The 20,090-nt window shown below is 35.4% G+C and overlaps 1 protein-coding gene across 6 annotated transcripts in view; it reads right to left on the bottom strand.

The window, feature by feature from the left end:
• The window catches only part of SESTD1 (SEC14 and spectrin domain containing 1), a 154,091-nt gene that overhangs the window by 30,594 nt on the left and 103,407 nt on the right, over nt 1–20,090 (bottom strand). For all 6 annotated transcript variants that reach the window (XM_030916783.1, XM_030916785.1, XM_030916788.1 and 3 more), the window contains 4 exons: nt 13,838–13,951; nt 11,841–11,938; nt 8,996–9,051; nt 6,197–6,408 (listed from right to left, as the gene is read on the bottom strand). In XM_030916783.1, coding sequence (XP_030772643.1) covers nt 6,197–6,408; nt 8,996–9,051; nt 11,841–11,938; nt 13,838–13,951 — 480 coding nt within the window. The remainder of the gene's footprint in view (nt 1–6,196; nt 6,409–8,995; nt 9,052–11,840; nt 11,939–13,837; nt 13,952–20,090) is intronic.

The following is a 20,090-nucleotide window of genomic DNA, read 5'->3' as shown; positions in this document are numbered from 1 at the left end:
GTATGCTTATGCAATGCAATGTATTCTATTTGGCATCTATGATTCTTCTCTACAAAGGAAGAAAAGCACATGGATGATTCTAGAAATAACATTTGCAGTGCTGGCAGTAATTACTGCCACAATAAATAATGAGCATAATGATAGCACATTTCAGTGAAGTGGCACGGTCTGCTACCCAGAAGCATGTGAAATCTAATTTTTAACTGTAACAGCAGCAGCAGTATAGAGAATCTCTGCATACCACATGAAGTCTTGTGCTACTGATCTGAACTGTGGGGAATCAGGGATAAATATGGTTATTACTTATATAATTTATTGAAGCAATTGATTCCTCTTGCGTTATGTTTTCAGTGATGAGTCAGTAAAAACAAAAGAAGTTTGAAACAATTCAATTTTCACTGATTTAACACAGATATTTAGTTTATAATTATCTTTACACAAGCAAAAACATTTTCACATTTTTGTCAAATTTGTAAGACTGAAAATAGTACGATTCACGCTCTGTGTGACCAACATATGATCAATATGTTACTATATAGTTCAAAATATATTATCACATAGTAATCATTTTGGCAAGGGATACAGATGTTTCCTTAAAATGTGACCTGTGAAAAACTGAGTGCAGGAAACATTATATGCTGACTATTATTGTTCAAACCAATTCACCTGTTATTCTGATAAAGAAAACTGAATATGAAGTTTACCGGTTTTTAACAGTAATCTCGTTACCATCATCGCCATCATTATAAACATAATCATCGTCATCTCCTTTCTCCAGTTTCTTACCCAGTTGAGCTGGTCTGTCATTTAAAAATGTGATTGCCAATACATTAACTCCTTTGCCCCTCTGTCTTTTTGTCATAGTCACTTATCCCATTTAGCAAAGTACAAATGCTGGATAAATTCTGTCACCCATGTTTTTGGTGCCTGAACCTCAACAGCCACGTATGAATTGTCAGATAGGGTTACATAAAAAGCCAGAGAGGTTCTGCCATAAATTAAGATCAACACTACCCCAAAATACAGCTATATTTTTGTGATATGAAAGTTGTCCATATCAAAATGGAGTCACTAATATTGGGGGGGAAAATAAACAACCCTGAAAAATAGTGCCAGAGAAAGCCATGGCAAGAGGTTCTCATGCTTGTATGCCTGCTAACAAAAACTATCACAAAGGACTGCAAAAACCAAAACTATACACAAAGGCATTGCAACTTCACACAAAAAATACTTCTGCAGCCTGGGAAGCATGGTGAAACCCCATTTCTACACAAAATACACAAAAAAACAGCTGGGCATGGTGGCATGTGTCTGTAGTCCCAGCGACTCAGCTACTCAGCTACTCAGGAGGCTGAGGTGGGAGGGTCACCTAAGCCTGGGAGGTCAAGGCTGCAATGAGCCATGATCGGGTCTCTGCACTCCAGCCTGGGTGATAGACTGAAACCCTGTCTTAAAAAAAAAAAAAAATTCTTCTGCAAGGACATCTGTCCAGCAATTGCCTGTCCAACCTCAGAGGTGCATCACCTTTGTTATTGATCTTTAGAATAAAAGACAATTATTTCAAAACAGTTATGTAATCCTCATTTTTTTCCTTTAAAAATGTTTGTCTTCCTTTACCTCTCTGAATATGCACACAGCTTACTATGACATGCGTATTCCCATTGTAATGTTCTATTCTCTAAAACAAATAATCTCTTCCTTTTAGAGAGCCTCTCTTTGTTTGTTATTTAGGCTGAGAGTGATAATTTCACTCTTCGATTCCCCACAAAGAAAATTTTCAATCACTTCTGCTCTATTCAAACCACTGATCCTCTTTAAACATCATTCCTGCAATTTGTGCCATCAAGCAGATGGCCTTTTCCTCTTTATGAAAAAAAGACACATCACACAGTAACTCCTTCAAATTTCCTGATGCCTGATTTACGCACAAAGCACCTCTGGACTCATCCTAAAACTGCCCCTATAAACTTTGTAAAATTAATCAGGGAAGAAAGAAGGGGGAGAAATGAAAATATACCAAGCTTGCAGCATGTTGAACGTTAATTGTTAGGTCAGCTCAGTTTCACCTGCTTCCTCATAGTTGTTTGCTGCCTACTGACCTAGAATCATGGACCCTGTTACAAGATTATAGTTTCCCTGAACTGTTCTACAGATAACAAACTAAACATTATGAATCGTTGTTTTCACTTTGAGACATTCCTTCAGGTCCTGCATACCGATGAAACTACTCTGTCAGCTGGTCTGAAGGACCCCACTGACTCAGCTGGTCTGAGGGGCCCAAGACGCTGACTCACCAAATAATGCAGTTTCCACATCCTGCTGACTTCATCTCCCTCGCCTTAACCAATCAACAACCCCAATTTTCCAGCCCCTTACCCTCCATGATCCCCTTAAAAACTCCAGCCCAGAACTCCTCGAAGAGATGGATTTGAGGGTCTCTTCCCATTTCCTTGCTCAGTGCCCTGCAAGAATTAACTCTTTCTCTGCCGTATCCCTGCTGTCTGTATAACTGGTCTGTTTACTGGGCAGCGGTCATAGGAACCTCATGGTCCTATGGTAATCCTAGCCATCCTTCTTCCTGCGACACAGGAAGAGCTCTCCCTCTTTCATTCTAAAGCAAATCCCTTCTACTGTGCTTTGATTCCGTTTACTTCCACCTTGTTGGGAACTTGATAGTATTAATTATTCCTTCTCTCTTGTGTATTCAACCTCTTCCCCCAATACTTTCCAGCAATCTTTAAAGTTTTTCATATCATGAAAAGAAAGAACAACTATCCTTACCCCTCCTATAGGTTGAATTGTGTCCCTCCCCTCAAAAATACATTGGTTGAAGTCCTGACCCCCAGTACCTCAGATTGTAACAATATTTATTAGGAGACAGAGTCTTTAAAGAGGTAATTAACCTAAAATAAGGTATTTAGGGTGGGCCCAATCCAGAATGACTGGTATCCTTATAAGGAGAGGAAATCTGGTCACAGACATATACAGAGAGAAGACAATGTGAAGACAGGGAGAAGGCCATCATCAAGTCAAGGAGAGAGGCTGGAACAGAGCCTTCCTTCATGGCCCTCAAAGGAACCAATCCTACTGACATCCTGATCTCAGAACTCCAAGAAAATAAATTTCTGTTGTTAAATCACTTAGTCTGTTTGCTACGGCAGCCCTCGCGAAGCAATACAACCCCTCTTCCACCACTTATAGCCATTATTCTGTTTCTCATCTTTCCTTCAGAGACAGACTTACCAACCACTTGTCTATCCTCATTGCTTCCTTCACCACACCTCCCTTTCATTCCTGAATTCACTCCACTGTTGCTCCTGGCCTTGCCACTCCATGCCCTGTGGTCACCAGTGACCTCAATCTTGTGCTTTCTAACAGACATTTTAAGTCCTTTTATTTACCCTTTCAGCAGCATTTGACAGGGTTGTAACTCCTTCCCTGAAATGCTTTCTTCCCTTGGTTTCCATGACAAAGAACTCTTCACACTTTCTCATCTTTGGCCAGTCCTTCACTGCCTTCTTTTCAGGTGTATGCTCCTCTACCTTGCCATGAAATGTTAGAGTTTTTCAAAGTTCAGTTTAAAGCACTCTTCTCACCTCTCTCAACTTTCTCTTCAGGCAATTTTCATCCACATCAATGCTTTTAATTACCATTCATGCACAGATGACAAACAAATATACCCCAGCCCAGACTTTGAAGTCTGGACCTGTTCTGAACTACGCTTCTACATATTCTCTTAGAAGTCACAGCCACCTCAAACTTAACAAGTCTGAAACCAAACTCATGATTCTCCACACTATTTTGCATCCACAGTAATATCCAAATCTTGCCCAATGTTCCCCAGGTAGGCAACACCATTATCTTGCAACCTAAGACACCAAGTCTTACAAGTCAGAAATATGATTCGTCTCTAGTATCTTCTTACTCATCCTAATCCTATTCCCATCACTCTCCTTCTTGGCACTTGTCATAGCTGCAGTTTCACAGCTGTTTGTGTCATCATGTAAATATGTCCCAGGAAGCAACAACCCTAGTTTTACTCACCATCACATTGTTGAGCCTAGGACAATGTCATACTACTGTAGACATTCATTTTTTTTAATGGATGAACTAACAGGTGTTATTAAAAGAGGACTCATTATGTGTCAAACACTAAATATTTAATGAAAATTATCTTCTTTAGTTCTTGTAACAGTCCTATTAAGTAGGCATTATTGTTGCTGCTATTGTGGTTACTGTTGTTATCCTCTGCTTACTGAAGAGAAGACTATGACATAGAAACTAGGACTTTCTTTCTCCCCAAGGTCAAGCAGCTTGGAAGTGGTAGAAGAGGGTAGATTCAGATTATTTGGGTTCAGAATATGATTTTTGTACTGCTCTGCTACTCTGTCTTAGTGGTTTTCAAAGATAATCTCAAGCTAATTGGCTAAAACTTACCTGAATTTAAAACAAACTCTTTAACTTATGAATGAAGTCCATGGAAAAAGCCACGTACAATTAACATATGCTCAGAAATATCCAGTTTATATGTGGTTATCATGGAATACATTCTAAATCCTTTTGCCTGAAATTCAACATCTTCCATGATCCAACTCCTTCCTTCCTTCCTTTCAAATCTTTTTTCCTATGACATCCTGATGCTCTAATTTAAGAAGTCATGAACTAGATCAATTGTGCAGGCCAATTCTGGCCCACCACCTGTGTTTGTATAATAAATAAAAGTTTATTGGAGAATGGCCACACATGTTGGTTTACACAATGTCTGTATCTGCTCTTGTACTATAATGGCAGAGTTAAGCAGCCACAGCTGCAAGAAAGACTGTATGATCCACAAAGTCTAAATGTCTGGAATTTTACAGAAGTTTGCCAGCAACTACACTAGACCTCTAAAGTAGAGCCTAGTTCAAAAGAAATACAAAAATAACTACCACTGATTGAGAGCTGGGTTCTTTCCAAACACTAGCCTTTCAAAGGGAGTATTATTATTCCTGTTTCAATTAAGCAAAGAAGGCAGACAGGGAAAAAAAGAGAGGAAAAGAGGAAAGAAAGAAAACAGAACAAGCGAGGCTCAGGTAGGTGAAGTACAGTGAATGGTCACACAGCTAAGCAGAGGAACTGGGATTGGGATCACACTCAATGACTCAAAAAGGTCATCCACTTCCCACTGTGCCTACTGCTTCCTTTTTCCTCAACAGAACTTGGGATTCTACGCTGCTATGATTTACTCATGCTATTCTTTATCCTCCCCAAAATGCCAATTCTTTCAAAACCTATCACTGCCTGGTGAAATCAGATACATTCGGAGAGGACAATCTCAAATGCTACTTCCCCCACTAAGTCTTCCCAGATTACCTGCAGCTGAGAAATAATCCTTCCTATAAGTGTCTATAACCCCTAGTCATGTCCTGTGACTCTTAACACTTTCTCGACTTAAACTTATTGATAGTAAAAACCTAAGTCTACCTTTATATCCTGTAAAAAATCTAGCACAATGCCTTCCACAAAGGAAACACTTAATAAATGTTTATCTAATGAGTGAATGAACCTAGATTTAAAAATTAGGATGTTTCCAGTTTGTATTTTTAAATAAAATATTTGAAGATTTATTTTCTTAATTATTCAACATAAAAATCCACAGTATAATCTAAATAATAGAAATGTATTCGTTTAGTATTTTTAGTATTTTAGCCTACTTTTCTCATAAAAATAAATTTTAAAAGAAAATAAAATTCCTAACAACTAAATACACTTAATGCTTTCTATCAGTATTATAGAAAAATTTAATATTAGAATCATTTGCATTACATGGGTTATTTTGCTAGGACAGAAATACTCTTCATAATGCCTAAATTAACCAAAAAAACTAAGTTATTAGAAATTAAGAATAAACCAGTATCAATAATGAAATATTATTTATTGCAAGAATACACTGAGACCACTGATGATGTTTCCAAGAATCAGTTATTTTTGAAGTTCATTGTTACACTAAGCTGAATGCTCAATGTCATCACTGTAGAAATAATATAACTTTTAATTCAAATACTATTTGTAAAATACCTAATTTAAAAGTTTCAGAATCCAGTTTGATATGTTCTAAGGTTTTCTATATAGTACATATAAGACTTTAATAGTCAGTCACATAGCAGAAATTATAAGGAATTAAAAAGAGTTAAATATATTCAAATCAGACACCTACCTGCATCACCTTCTGTTGAATCTCTTCTAACTGTGTGCGCTTGCTACGTTGCCTACAAACTTCCTGGTAGCGGGTATATTGCTCTCGGAGTGAATCTAATAATTTCATAACCTGTGGCTGTGCGAGCAGTTCATCATCCATAGGAGACCATGAAACCCCTCCATCTGAGCCATTAAATCGACGCTGCTGTAATTCAGATAATAATTCATGCCCTTTACAAATAAAAGAAACTTGAAATTAGTACCTGTAAAGAAATGCAATTCTCACTTCTCAATATTCTCAATTCTAGTCCTTTGTTTTTAAAACCTATCTGCCTACCTACATATCTATCAGGTTATAAATGCAATTTAAAAATTTATGGATCACAGTAAATAGGAAAACTGCACATATTAATATGTATATGTGTGTATGTATGTGTACATATATACTATGTAAACTGGTATATTAAAATGCTATATCATATATCATAAACATATACACCATAGAAATACTATACTACATATTAAATATGGCACATATACGGTTTATATATTTTTTTCTATCAATCACATTTTTGTTATTGGTGAATTCATTACTCAGGATACTGTGGCAAACAATCCTATCTATCTGTAGAGCAAAATTATGCTGTGGGATTTCTGTCTGATGGTACTAATCCAAGTTGTACTGTTGTAGGGTTTCAGTATTAATCCGTATTCTCAATTATAGCATTTAAAAAAAAGGTGATAGTATAATGAATGATTAAAAGAAGAAAGTTTTTATTACAAGTACAAAATAATATTTATATAATCTCTATTTATAAGAATCTTCACAACATATTAACAGTGAATAATAACGGGCCGTACTAGTGTTCGAACTGCAGTGAATGTGACTCAATTACACAGAAAACTCATGTAGAAAATCCACTCATACATGAGGAACTACAATTGCAGAATGTGCAACAACTAAAGCTGTAGGTATTAAATAATTTTAAAAGTAAATAAGGTAAAAATTGTTTTTGTGACTAATATTTAGGCATCAAAACAATACACATATTTAAATTCTCTTCCTTATTTAGAATAATATCCTAAATTTAAATGGCTATCAATATACAGCAACTGAACTTTAATTATGGTTTGGAGGTATTTCTAATTTCTAAAAGTACCCATGATTGTTCTAAACCTCTTCGTTTTATACTGTCGTTCAAACCTTAGTTTAAAAGTTAACAGCATATAAAATAGGACCTAGTAGCATATAAAATTAAATTTAAAACAGAAATTGTAAAAGCTTAATTCAATGAATTAAAATAAAAAGCTTTCAAGCTGTTAAACATATGTATGGAATTAAGTTTTAAATCTAGAGCAGTATTTTACTGACAGTACCTTCTAAATATATAATAATTCAGAGATTACAAGTATCTCTTTGTTCTCTAACAAAATAAGCTGTATATCATACTGGAAGAACTTAGAACACCTGAATCAATACAACAAATATATTCAGAATTTACTTATTATGTATTACATTTTATAATTGGAAAAGTAACTGTTCTAAAGATTTGTGCAAAGTCTTTTTATATACATTCATAAAAGCTATGAATATCAGAATACATTTAATTTTTTCTACTTTGACAATTGTCACCCTTAATATTTTCCTTGTGGATGTCATTTTCATTGGAGAAGCAGCATAGCGTCATGATTTCAAAGAGCATGCTTTGAAATCACACTGCCTAGGTCCAAGTCTCAGCTTCAGCATTTACTAGCTGTGTAACCTATATAAGTTACTTAACCTTTTTATGCTTCAGCTTTCCCGTCTTAAAACTGGGATGACAATAGTATCTATTTCACAGGACCGAAATGAGTTAACATATGTAAAGTGCTCAGAGGTGGCACACCGTAGGATTAGAGTTATAAGCTATTATTAAAAAAAGATTAGAAACAACATTGAGGTATTTCAATTGGAAAAAATTAACAGTTTGGTTCTCCTAGAGTCTGTGAAACTGCTACCAGAGATATTTGGGTTGGAATATACATATCAGGCAGCACTGTGTGCAAGGCTTTGCAAGGTGATCAGTGTTTTTACATCGAAGATTATAAAACAGTAGAGCTTTGGCTTTGGATTTAGCTATGGAGAGAGAGAGTTTAATAGTTACTTGATCTTCAGCAAGTTATTTTCTATCACTAAACCTTGGCTTCCTCCAGTACAAAATAGATAAAATAATACTAATTATCTCAAAGGCTTGTTAGGAGAATGAAAAAGAAAAATACATAAATACAATGTCTGCCACATAAGGAGTGTTCAATAATTCTCATGGCAACCCAGTGAAATAAAAATTTTTATCTTCATTTTATTGATAATAAAATAAATCCAAATTTTTAAGGGAGAGATAATTATTATTAATTTTTTAAAATATTATAAAGCTGGGGTTCCTCCCACCCCCACCCTGGGCCACACAGCAGGAGGTGAGCGGCAGGCCAGCAAGCATTACTACCTGAGCTCTGCCACCTGTCAGAGCAGTGGCGGCCTCCGATTGTCACAGGAGCACAAACCCTATTGTAAACTATGCATGCGAGGGATCCAGGTTGCATGCTCCTTATAAGAATCTAATGTCTGATGATCTAACATGGAACAGTTTTATCCTGAAACCATCCCTCACCCAGTCCACAGAAAAACTGTCTTCCACAAAACCAGTCCCTGGTCCTGAAAAATTTCCCCTTGAGTTCCTTCCACATGTACCACATTCATGCTGAACTCATGTTTATTTAATGAACCAATCAATCCAATTGGTTTACTGGATTATTATCACAAATATTTTTTAAATCTTACCTGTCTGAAGAACCGTTTCAGGATCAACCGATGGAAGAAAGTTTAAATCCACAGACCTGGAAAACACCAAAGGAATAATTTTCAAAAGACATATTTCTATCAATGTAACTTTAAAAATTCCTTTATATATAAAAAATCAAAACAGAGGCACAAAAGTATGAAAATCTGAAGCATACCATTCTACCATGCTAACTTATCTCAAGCATAAGGAAGCCCATTAGGGAAAAGTAAATACTAGTAGCCAGAGAAATACCAACATAATAAATCATAAAATAACTACTTGGAAAAATACAGTTTACTGTTTTTAGTCATATTATTTCAAATATATCAAAGAAGTCCATTTAATATTTATCCAATGAATATTTGTTTCAAAATGAAGTTTGTCATATAGTAACCCAGAAATTTAACATTAAAAAAATGCATGCAGCCATCCTCCAGTCAAAACTTTATTTACCTACAGCAATCTTTGACAGCTGCAAATATTCTGTCTTATATTCCAGAGGGGTGTGTGTGTGTGTGTATGTGTGTGTCCGTCCTAGCAGTTGTACTCTCTTCCCTAATCATACTTCTTGTGCAGCTGGACATCTGCAATTATTTTCCTAAACACATACAGGAAAGAAAAGATGAAGGAAAGAAAAGGGACAAGGACCTTGCTGCTGTAACTAACCGGTCTTGTGCTAAATTTTTTGCTTTTTGTCAATTGATCTAGGTCCTCAGATGTTTCCTGAGGATTGACATAAAGAATGTTGGAAAAAAAAAAAAGATGGTTGATTAAAATTTGCAAGAGGAGGGACTCTATTATCTGGGATCTGGGGTTTAAAGAAAACTAAGCAATAACACGTGAGTTCCTTGCGGAGGAACTGGCAAATACAAGATTTTGATATTTCATGCAGTCATGCAAACCAGCACTTCCCAAAGTGTTTCCCAAAACACTGAAAAAGTTTTTTTTTTGAGACGGAGTCTCGCTCTGTCACCCAGGCTGGGGTGCAATAGAGTGATCTCGGCTCACTACAACCTCTGCTTCCCGGGTTCAAGGGATTCTCCTGCCTCAGCCTCCTGAGTAGCTGGGACTACAGGCGTGCGCCACCACGCCTGGCTAATTTTTGTATTTTTAGTAGAGGCAGGGTTTCACCACGTTGGCTAGGATGGTCTCTATCTTCTGACCTTGTGATCCACCCACCTTGGCCTCCCAAAGTGCTGGGATTACAGGCGTGAGCCACTGCACCCAGCCTGAACAAGATATGTTTTAAGGAAGCAATTAAACAGGTTTCTTTGCTGCACTGCTTCTTCAAAACCTGTAATCTGCAAATTCACAGTCATTCTCAAAGAGGGAAATATAGTCAACAGTATTAAACTCTTTGACCATGGACTCATTTTCTATAGGCACCAACATGGGATGTCTTTCCCAAGGAATGTAACGAAGAAACATCAAACTTACTCTGATGGACTATTCAGAAAGCAAAGAAGTCCAGCTAATTTTCATCAAGTAACTCATGATATTTTCAATTCCTAAACCACAGCATATATGTGTGTGTGACATCTACAGACACACAATCACATATTTATATACACAGACAAAATTTCATAATTTTACATTTTTATATGGCATCTATAGGATAGAAACATTCCTAACTGCTTGTGGTGACTTTAATCAGATTTACATTCAAACCATTTGTTTTCACATTTTGACTTTGTTTTAATCAAGATTTTGTTAAAACTAAGATCTTACACTCAAAAACTTGATATGTGACTGTATTTGGATTCATGGAATAACAACAAGCATTTTATTCAGGTTCCACTGTATCTTCAAGGTCAGATTCAAAGGAGACAGGATGACAGGGAAGACAAGGATTCTTTCACATTTCCTAATGAAAAATTACTGTTCTAGTGACCAGTAATAATCAAGTGACCTGAATAGTTAATTTGCTTGCTAAAGTGTTTTTTATCTGAGGAGGGGGACTTGGCCTACCAACAGAAATGTGAAAGCTGACAAGGCTGTAAATCAAGGAAAATCTGTTAACATGATAAATCTAGGTAGTTACATTCAGATAACTCAACTATTACTTCATCGCATGTCATAAAACACTAAATTCTCCAAGTTGAATTCACGAATATCACATATTTTACAACAACAGAAAAAGTTCTATAAGCTAGACATTTTAGTACTAATGTATTCAAATAAGGGTTATAATAATTGTATTTCAAACTGCAACTTTTTTCATATTCTTAGCTAGGAAAGAAGATAACTCTAAAAAGGCAGAAAATTGTTTCTTTTGAAAATATGTTCTTGAAACACTTTACATAGTGTCAGAAAAAAGTAAATACATTACTATTAATTTAAAAATGGGCCAAGTGCGGTGGCTCACGCCTGTAATCCCAGCACTTTGGGAGACCGAGGCGGGCGGATCAAGAGGTCAGGAGACCGAGACTATCCTGGCTAATATGGTGAAATCCCGTCTCTACTAAAAATACAAAAAATTAGCTGGGTGAGGTGGCGGGCACCTGTAGACCCAGCTACTCGGGAGGCTGAGGCAGGAGAACCCATGAACCCAGGCATGAACCCAGGAGGCGGAGCTGCAGTAAGCCTGGGCAAGAGTGAGACTCTATCTCAAAAAAAAAACAAAAAAAACAAAAAAAAAAACAAGGCTTTTGTGAAGAAAGTTTGATTTAAACCAATACGTTTTACACGTAAAGCAAATTCTCATGAATATTGTATATCAATTTTGATAGAATGAAGATTTTTTTTTACTGTAGATTTTTAGCTTGTATTAACAATACAGCTATCTTTTATCAGATTAATTACAGTTTTGAAAGGATATAATTGCACATGCCACTAGTCACCTACCTTTCTTTCTCTTGCTGATTTCCTTTATCACTTCCATTGTTAATCAAAGCAAGTTCATCTAATAATGATGTAGATTCCTTTGTAAACTTCTCAAAAACCTACAATATGAGTTTTATTAACATACTAAGAACAGTCTTAAAAATTAATATGTAATAAGGATCATCTGTTAATAGCAATAGAATTGGCCAGCTAGGATTTGTTTTCCTTCCCTGGCAGTCAGTGCAATTCTACCACCAGAGCACAACAATGTACACAAGAGAAGACAAAACTGTTTCCTAAAGCAATGGTTTCATGGATAAATAATTTTTAAAATTTAAATACATCAATAAATTATCTTCATTCTCCATTCAGATAAGTGTTTCTCTGAGAAACATTTGCATCGGTAACAGTTCTAATTACATACATGTAATTTAGAACGTGCTAAGTCTCTAATAACAGTTACAGAACATTTCTTTATGTTATTCTATCACCAACACATGTTGGTTTCACATAACAGTTATTATATTACATGCATATAGCATTTAAAATTAGTTATAATTTTAATGATTTCTTCAAATATTTCTGAAAAGGAATTTGCACAAGTCTGTCTAAACGTAAGTAATAAAGTGGACAATCACTTGACTGACAGCACTTTTTAAATATGGTAGAAATAGGCTGGGTACAGCAGCTCATGCCTGTAATCCCAGCATTTTGGGAGGCCGAGGTAGAGGCCGAGGTAGAGGGGTTGCTTGAGCCTAGGAGTTCATGACCAGCCTGGGCAACAAGGAGACTCCATCTCTACGAAAAATAAAACCTTCGTCAGGCATGGTGGCATTCACTTGCAGTAGCAACTACTTGAGAGGCTGAGTTGGAAGCACTGCTTGAGGCCAGGAGTTGCAGTGTGTGGTGATCATGCCACTGCATTTCAGCCTGGGGCAATAAATAAACTGGGTGGAAATTAGTTAACCATTCAGAGATAACCAAAAGTTCACTATTCTCCAAAAAAATTATCATTTAATCTAAAATGAGTTAATCTGACGTTTGTTCTTTCAGTAGTTCAATTTAAAAAACCATCAAATTACACAGAGTAGCAGATTTCAGAAGTCTAGATTGCCGAAGATGATACATTTTCACAAATGAAAATGCTTAATATGTCAAACTGCTCTTCAAGTTGATAATTCAAATTAATGTTTAAATATTCTCTGAAAATGGTAAAGCAACCTAGATCACCTCAAGAAATTATGTTGCTGTTTGCTGGGAGTACTGGCTCACGCCTGTAATCCCAGCACTTTGGGAGGCCAAGGCAGGTGGATCACGAGGTCAAGAGTTTGAGATCAGCCTGAACAACATGGAGAAACCCTGTCTCTACTAAAAATACAAAAATTAGCTGGGTGTGGTGGCGTGTGCCTGTAATCCCAGCTACTCAGGAGGCCGAGGCGGGAGAACTGCTTGAATCCCGGAGGCAGAGGTTGCAGTGAGCCAAGATTACACCACGGCACTCCAGCCTGGGCAACAGAGCAAGACTCTATTTCAAAAAAAATAAAAATAAAAAATAAAAAAAAGAGAGAAATTATGCTACTGTTATTTACTTTAAAAATTTACAACTTTTACTAATGCTATCAATGACAGAACAGTAATAGCTAATACTTATATAGCGCTACTATATCATGTCTGGTGCTATTCTAAATGCTTTATATGTATATTCACTTCATTTTACCCATAATCACACAAAGGTAGGTACTCTTATTATCACCATATTACAGATGTGGAAATCAAGCCAAGGCAAAATTAAATACATTGTTGAAGGCCATACAGCTAGCAACTAGAATCAGAATTCTAATCAAGTAAGTCTAACTGCACAGTATTTGTCTATTATGTTATATAATGTGGTATGCACATAATTCTCCATTTTTGTAAAAAGAAAAATAATCTATATTTTAATAGAATAAAATTATAAAGTTGTGAAAATATATCTTATTTCTATGCAATAACATTTTATCTCATTGTAATATACCAACCAGCCTCTTATTTAACCAGTCCATGTGATCATAGGTGAGACTCCCACCAAAATCTTCTGTTAATTGGCATGGTTCTATATAACGAGTCAATTTATTGGCAGACACTAAAATAACCTACAAAAAGGTTAAAAGAAAAGAAACATTTAGTAACCCCCTATTAAAGTCCATTAAAGTAACCGGGAGGTAAAATTAGGTTAAAATATGCAATGCTGTTTCCAACATGATGACACATTATCATTTACTTAATACAATATTTAAAACCAATTCAATAAATTGGTTATAGATACCTGATAAAAAATTCACCAAAAACTTTTTCTAATACCACATTTCAAAAAACAACAGGTACCAGCAGTTCAGATGAAATATTTTCAAAAATATTTTATTAATGTTTCTTTGTAACAAAAATCAATTCCTTAATGCGATGAAGTAATAAAAAATTTTCACATCACCTTAAAATTAGCTAAGGACACTAAAATGATAAGCCCTATGAAGAGTAAATCCGGCAATCAAAAAGTTACCCATTTTAAGGTTTTTCTAATGTCCCTTTGATTACATATGAACAAAACAAGTCCTCCAGTTGATAACCCATGATAACCCATGATAACGTATGCCAATATTTAATTTTTAGTAAAAACTAGGAGATCAGTTGATAACCCATGATAACCCATGATAACGTATGCCAATATTTAATTTTTAGTAAAAACTAGGAGATCAGAGTATTTACAAACTTGAAAAGTACATTTTAAAATGCTAATCTTTTAACTCTAAAGTTAAAAAGATTTCAAATAGAAATTAAATAAGTACCTAAGAGACCACTGCAGAACTAAATAAAACTTCAGTGAAGATACATGAATATAAAAGAAAATGCATCTATGGAAGAAAGATATTCAAACAGTAGTGTTAATACTAAATGATATATGGAAATGTGAATTTACCAAAAATGATTTGATAAGAAAAATTATGTGTCTGGCTGGAAAGAGCATCATTCCTACTCTCACAATAACAAAAGCCAGACGATCTGCAAAATTATAACTTTTTTTGGAACTCCTAAGAAAGCTGAGGTTACAGGGAAACCTGTAACTAGTTTCAAGTTGAAGAGAAGGCAGGTACCACAGAGAGAAAGGTGAAAGGGGCTACTACAGAGCGCATGTGCGAAAGTTTTGGAACTCTTCTGTATCTTGATTACGGCAAAAATTATGTGACTATATGTGCCTGTCAAATCTCATAAAACTATATGCTAAGGCATGAATTTTACTTCACATAAATTATATCTCATAAAACTGATTTTTAAAAAATTTAAAAAACAACTTGAGGACTTGTGGAAGAACTTAGAAAGAGACAAATGAAACATTCAGAAACAGACAATATGTAAAACAAGGTACATCCGTACTGTATATGACGTTATAAACAATAAATAAGGAGAAATCACCAAGACTGCTTTGCTGAAAGAGGGGAAATTTCATCCTCAGGAAGATACCAAAAACACTGCATGAAAAATTTATAGAACTATGAACTCTATCAAATTTGAGTGTACAACAAATTGCTATTGATAACAATACATTAAATGGAAATTAATAGTCTTAAACATTTATATGAGGAAACACAGCCTAGTGAATGAGCTAAGTGACTCATCTAAGAAGTGAGGAGAGGAAAAAGACAGAGTAAGTCCAAAGAAAATAGAAGAAAGGAGGTGAAAAATCAGAAGTAAATATAAATTCAGATCTTACAGGGGCTCAAAAAAGTCAAAATTTATTTCTTGACAAGACTAACGAAATCAACAAACTTCTGATAGGATGAAGCAAGGAAAACAAAGTACAAATAAATAATGGTAACAACGTAAAGGAGAATACAATTTCATTGATAGCAATGGTTTAAAAGACATTAAGGATACAGGATAATTTTGTGCCAATACCTATAAACTTAGAAGAATAGACATTCCTATTAAAAAGTGTAACTTATCAAAACTGACATAAGAAAACAGAATACCTACAACTAATGAGGTGAATCATTAGATTCTTTATGTTTTCAGTAATTGTGCTGTTAGTGATAGTTTTAGTACTGCCATTCTGCAATCACCTGATGAGGAACAAAGCCAATGAGTGAGATGGGATATTATAATTCTGTCATCCCCAGCAACCTTAAGAAAATGGGATTTTTGGCAAGGAAGGAAGGAAGATGTGGGAGAGAAAAAGCATCCTTATGGTGCTCATTTTAAATTGGAATTATCAGTTTAAACTCCACAATGTATTTCATTTTAAATGAACACACACACTCTCATTCTCTCTCACACACACATTTATATGTATATGTATTTTCTAGTTGTGTCCAATGGAAGGTTTAGAAATAATGACCAATTTTGTAAAAATGTATACTCCTAGTATCCAGACTGTGATCTCTGAGTACCATTTCTCAAAAAAAAGAATCAGGTTTTACTAAAATAGCATTCGTCAAAAAAAATTTTTTTTAATAAAATAAAATAAGATAAAAGGAATCAGGGCTCCTTGGAGAAATGGAGAGATACACATGATGAGTAAGCTTGGAACACCTTATCAGACATCAAAAAAGCCATCAAAGACTACTATGGTTGTGATGAAAGGACGTGAAAAGGCTTCCACTGACCAAAGATGTGACAAGTTACACATCAATAAGAATGATAAATGCCATGAACTGAAACATTAAATATGCTTAAATCAATGAGTGCACACTGATACAAAATAAATAATCACCACTGGACTAAGCTAGAGAACATACTATAATGAAAACCAGACTGGGCATGGTGGCTCATGCCTGTAATCTCAGCACTTTGGGAGACCAAGGCAAGAGGATTGCTTGAAACCAGGAGTTTAAGACCAGCCTGGGCAATGTAAGAAAATCCAATCTCTACAAAAATAAAAAATAAAAAAGTGTACTTGTAGTCTCAGCTACTTGGAAAGCTGAAGCAGAAGGACCACTTGTTTCCAGGAGTTAGGCTGCAGGGACCTATTATTGCACCACTGCACTCCAGCCTGGGGGACAGAGAACCCCATGAAGAAAAGAATGGAAGGAAAGGAAGGGAAGGAAGGGAAGGGAAAGAAGAAAGGGAAGGAAGAAAGGAAGGAAGGGAGAAAGGAAGGGAGGAAGGGAGGGAGAGAGGGAGGGAGGGAGGGAGACAGACCAGCAAATAAAGAGAAACAAGCATTTATTTCGCCTTTCATATATAAAGTGTATTAGGAAACCAGCAAATAAAGAGAAACAAGCATTTATTTCACTTTTCATATACAAACTGTATTACTGGATAGACAAATAATAAGTTTCTCATTATAAAACTATTACAGCTAGTAAATGAAGAAGGAATAATAGAACTAGATCATCATTTTATAATTTTTAACGAAGTAAGAGATCTAGACACTGAACATCAATGGCTACTAACATCACAAAAAGACAACTATTACAAATCTCATCATCAAGGAACACATCACCACCTGTGACGAGCCTTAGAAAAAGAAAATCAACTCTAAATCTAATCACTGTCTAAATCCAACTATCAATTTATAAAAATACATGTAAATTATACCACAGGGATACTTGCAGAAATAGGCAGACAACTGGAAACTCTATAGGGCAAACAATCTGGTCTCTTAAAAAAAATGTATAAGACAAAGAGAAGCTAAAGATTAAAAAGTTGCATTTAATAAACATATACAAAATCCCACAACCAATAATAAGAGAATTACACGTTCTTTTCAAGCAAGTTATGAAATATTTTAAAACTTGATTGTATGTTAGTGCATAAGAAAGCCTCAGTAAATTTCAAAGGAATACGTTATTACGATCACAATAAAATTAAGCTAGAAATCAATAATCAATCATATCAGCAATCCGTATTACTGATTTCTAGCTCAATGCAGGCTCCGCTTCCCAGGTTCAAACGATTCTCCTGTCTCAACCTCCCAAGTAGCTGGGACTACAGGTGCATGCCACCATGGTTGGTTCATTTTTTTTGTCCTTTTAGTAGAGACGGGGTTTTACCATGTTGGCCAGGCTGGTCTCACATTCTTGACCTCAAGTGATCCACCCGCCCCGGCCTCCTAAAGTGCTAGGATTACAGGTGTGAGCCACCACACTGGGCCCACAACTCTTTTTTGGGGATCCACAGAGATGCTTTCACACTAGGGAAATTAAACACAATCAGATCCCAGAAAAGAACTTTTCCTTTCTCTAAAAATGTCAAGCAATATATTAACAAGATATATAACTATATATACTAAAAACAAAACCAAGTAATATATATTTATTCTATTAGGAAATAAATTACTTGCTAAATTGAGCATGAATTCACATCTGAAAAGATAAAATCCCAGAGCACTCTCTCCTGAAAATGCAGGCCGGACATGGTGGCTCATGCTTGTAATCCCAACAATTTGGGCAGGCAGCCAAGGTAAAAGGATTGCTTGAGCCCAGGATTTTAAGACTGCAGCAAGCTATGATCGTGCCACTGCACTCAAGTCTGGGCAACAGAAGGAGATTCTGTCTCAAAAAAAAAATACAAAATATAAGGATGGTCTTTTTGCTCCTCAATTGCATTTTATTTAACATAATATTCTATTTAAATACTGATGAAAATCTTTTGAAAAATCCTACTATCATGTCCCTTATTTATTTTTAGTTTTCCATAGGTTACTGGGATACAGTCAGTGTTTGGTTACATGAGTAAGTTCTTTAGTAGTAGTGATTTATGAGATTTTGGTGCACCCATCACCCGAGCAGTATACATTGCACCCTATTTATAGTCTTTTATCCCTTGCTCCCTTCCAACCCTTTCCCCCAAGTCCCCAAAGTCTATTTTATCATTCTTATGCCTTTGTGTCCTCATAGGTTAGCTCCCACGTATCAGTGAGAACACACGATGTTTGGTTTTCCATTCCTGAGTTACTTCACTTAGAATAATAGTCTCCAATCTCATGCAGGTTGCTGTGAATGCTGTTAATTCATTCCTTTATATGGCTGAGTAGTATTCCATCAGATAGACAGATAGATAGATAGATGTAGATATATATACAATATATAATATATATTAATATAATGATATATATAAAATATAATAAAGATGACACAAGCGAATGGAAACATCCCATTCTCATGGATGAGTAGAATCAATATTGTGAAAATGCCCATACTGCCAAAAGCAATCTACAAATTCAACACAACCCCCATCAAAATACCATCATTCTTCACAGAATTAGAAAACACAATTCTAAAATTCATATGGAACCAAAAAAGAGCCCGTATAGCCAAACCAAGACTAAGCAAAAGGAACAAACCTGGAGGCATCACACAACCTGATTTCAAACCATACTATAAGGCCATAGTAACAGTGTCATTGTTTCTTTGTTTTCATATTCAGAATCATAGGATGATTTCACATTTAAAATCATAGGATGGTAAATCACAGGATGACTTATTTCTGGGTTCTCTATTCTGTTCCATTGGTCTATGTGACTATTTTTTATACCATACCAATACAGAACCCAGAAATAAATCCAAATACTTAGTCAGATGTCCCTTATATTAAACTTAATTTTTAATAATGTGTTATTGATTCACTTAACAATCCTTACTTAGTGGAGTTAAACTTATTTATTAGAAGATGTGTGTTTTAGTGTTGCGAATGTGAGGATGAATAAGATATGCTTCTGGCAAATAAATTAGCTTTTCATTTGTTTCTTTGCAATATTTCTCTGCAATATTCTCGAGACGGTTATGTAATGCACAAAATGTAGAATAAAGTTTTCTGCTTTGTTCTAAAGCCTTTGCCGAAAACACCCTAAATGTTGCTGCTTTTGTCTTAACAGCAGAGGGCCAAAGGCTTTACTAGAATACTCCAAATGATTTCCCAACCCTTTTACCAGGAAAAAACACCATTATTTTACAAATGAAAACATACAAAACTAGAAGCCATTCATTCCAGGTTTGTGCCCTAGTTCTGCCACAAATTAACTAACTTATGTAGAAGACAACCTAAAGGAATTCACCACTCCAAGCTTATTCCCCAATCTTTCGAAGAAGCCATCTTCATTAAATTATCGATGATGTTTCTTTAAGCTCTAAAAGGACATAATTCTAATGAGTTGATATCTGATACATTTAATTTGGGCCATTCTCTCTAATATATTACCTGTCTTGTCCAATGAAGAGCACTTGTCACTTTTCTACCCACACTGGTTAGCCTTACCATATGTATTCCTTTCTACTTTTACTGTTCCTAAATGTACCA

The sequence above is a fragment of the Rhinopithecus roxellana genome, chromosome 14 (genome assembly GCF_007565055.1).
Source record: "Rhinopithecus roxellana isolate Shanxi Qingling chromosome 14, ASM756505v1, whole genome shotgun sequence".
Classification (NCBI taxonomy): Eukaryota; Metazoa; Chordata; class Mammalia; order Primates; family Cercopithecidae; genus Rhinopithecus; species Rhinopithecus roxellana.
This window is presented reverse-complemented; position numbering and strand designations above follow the sequence as displayed.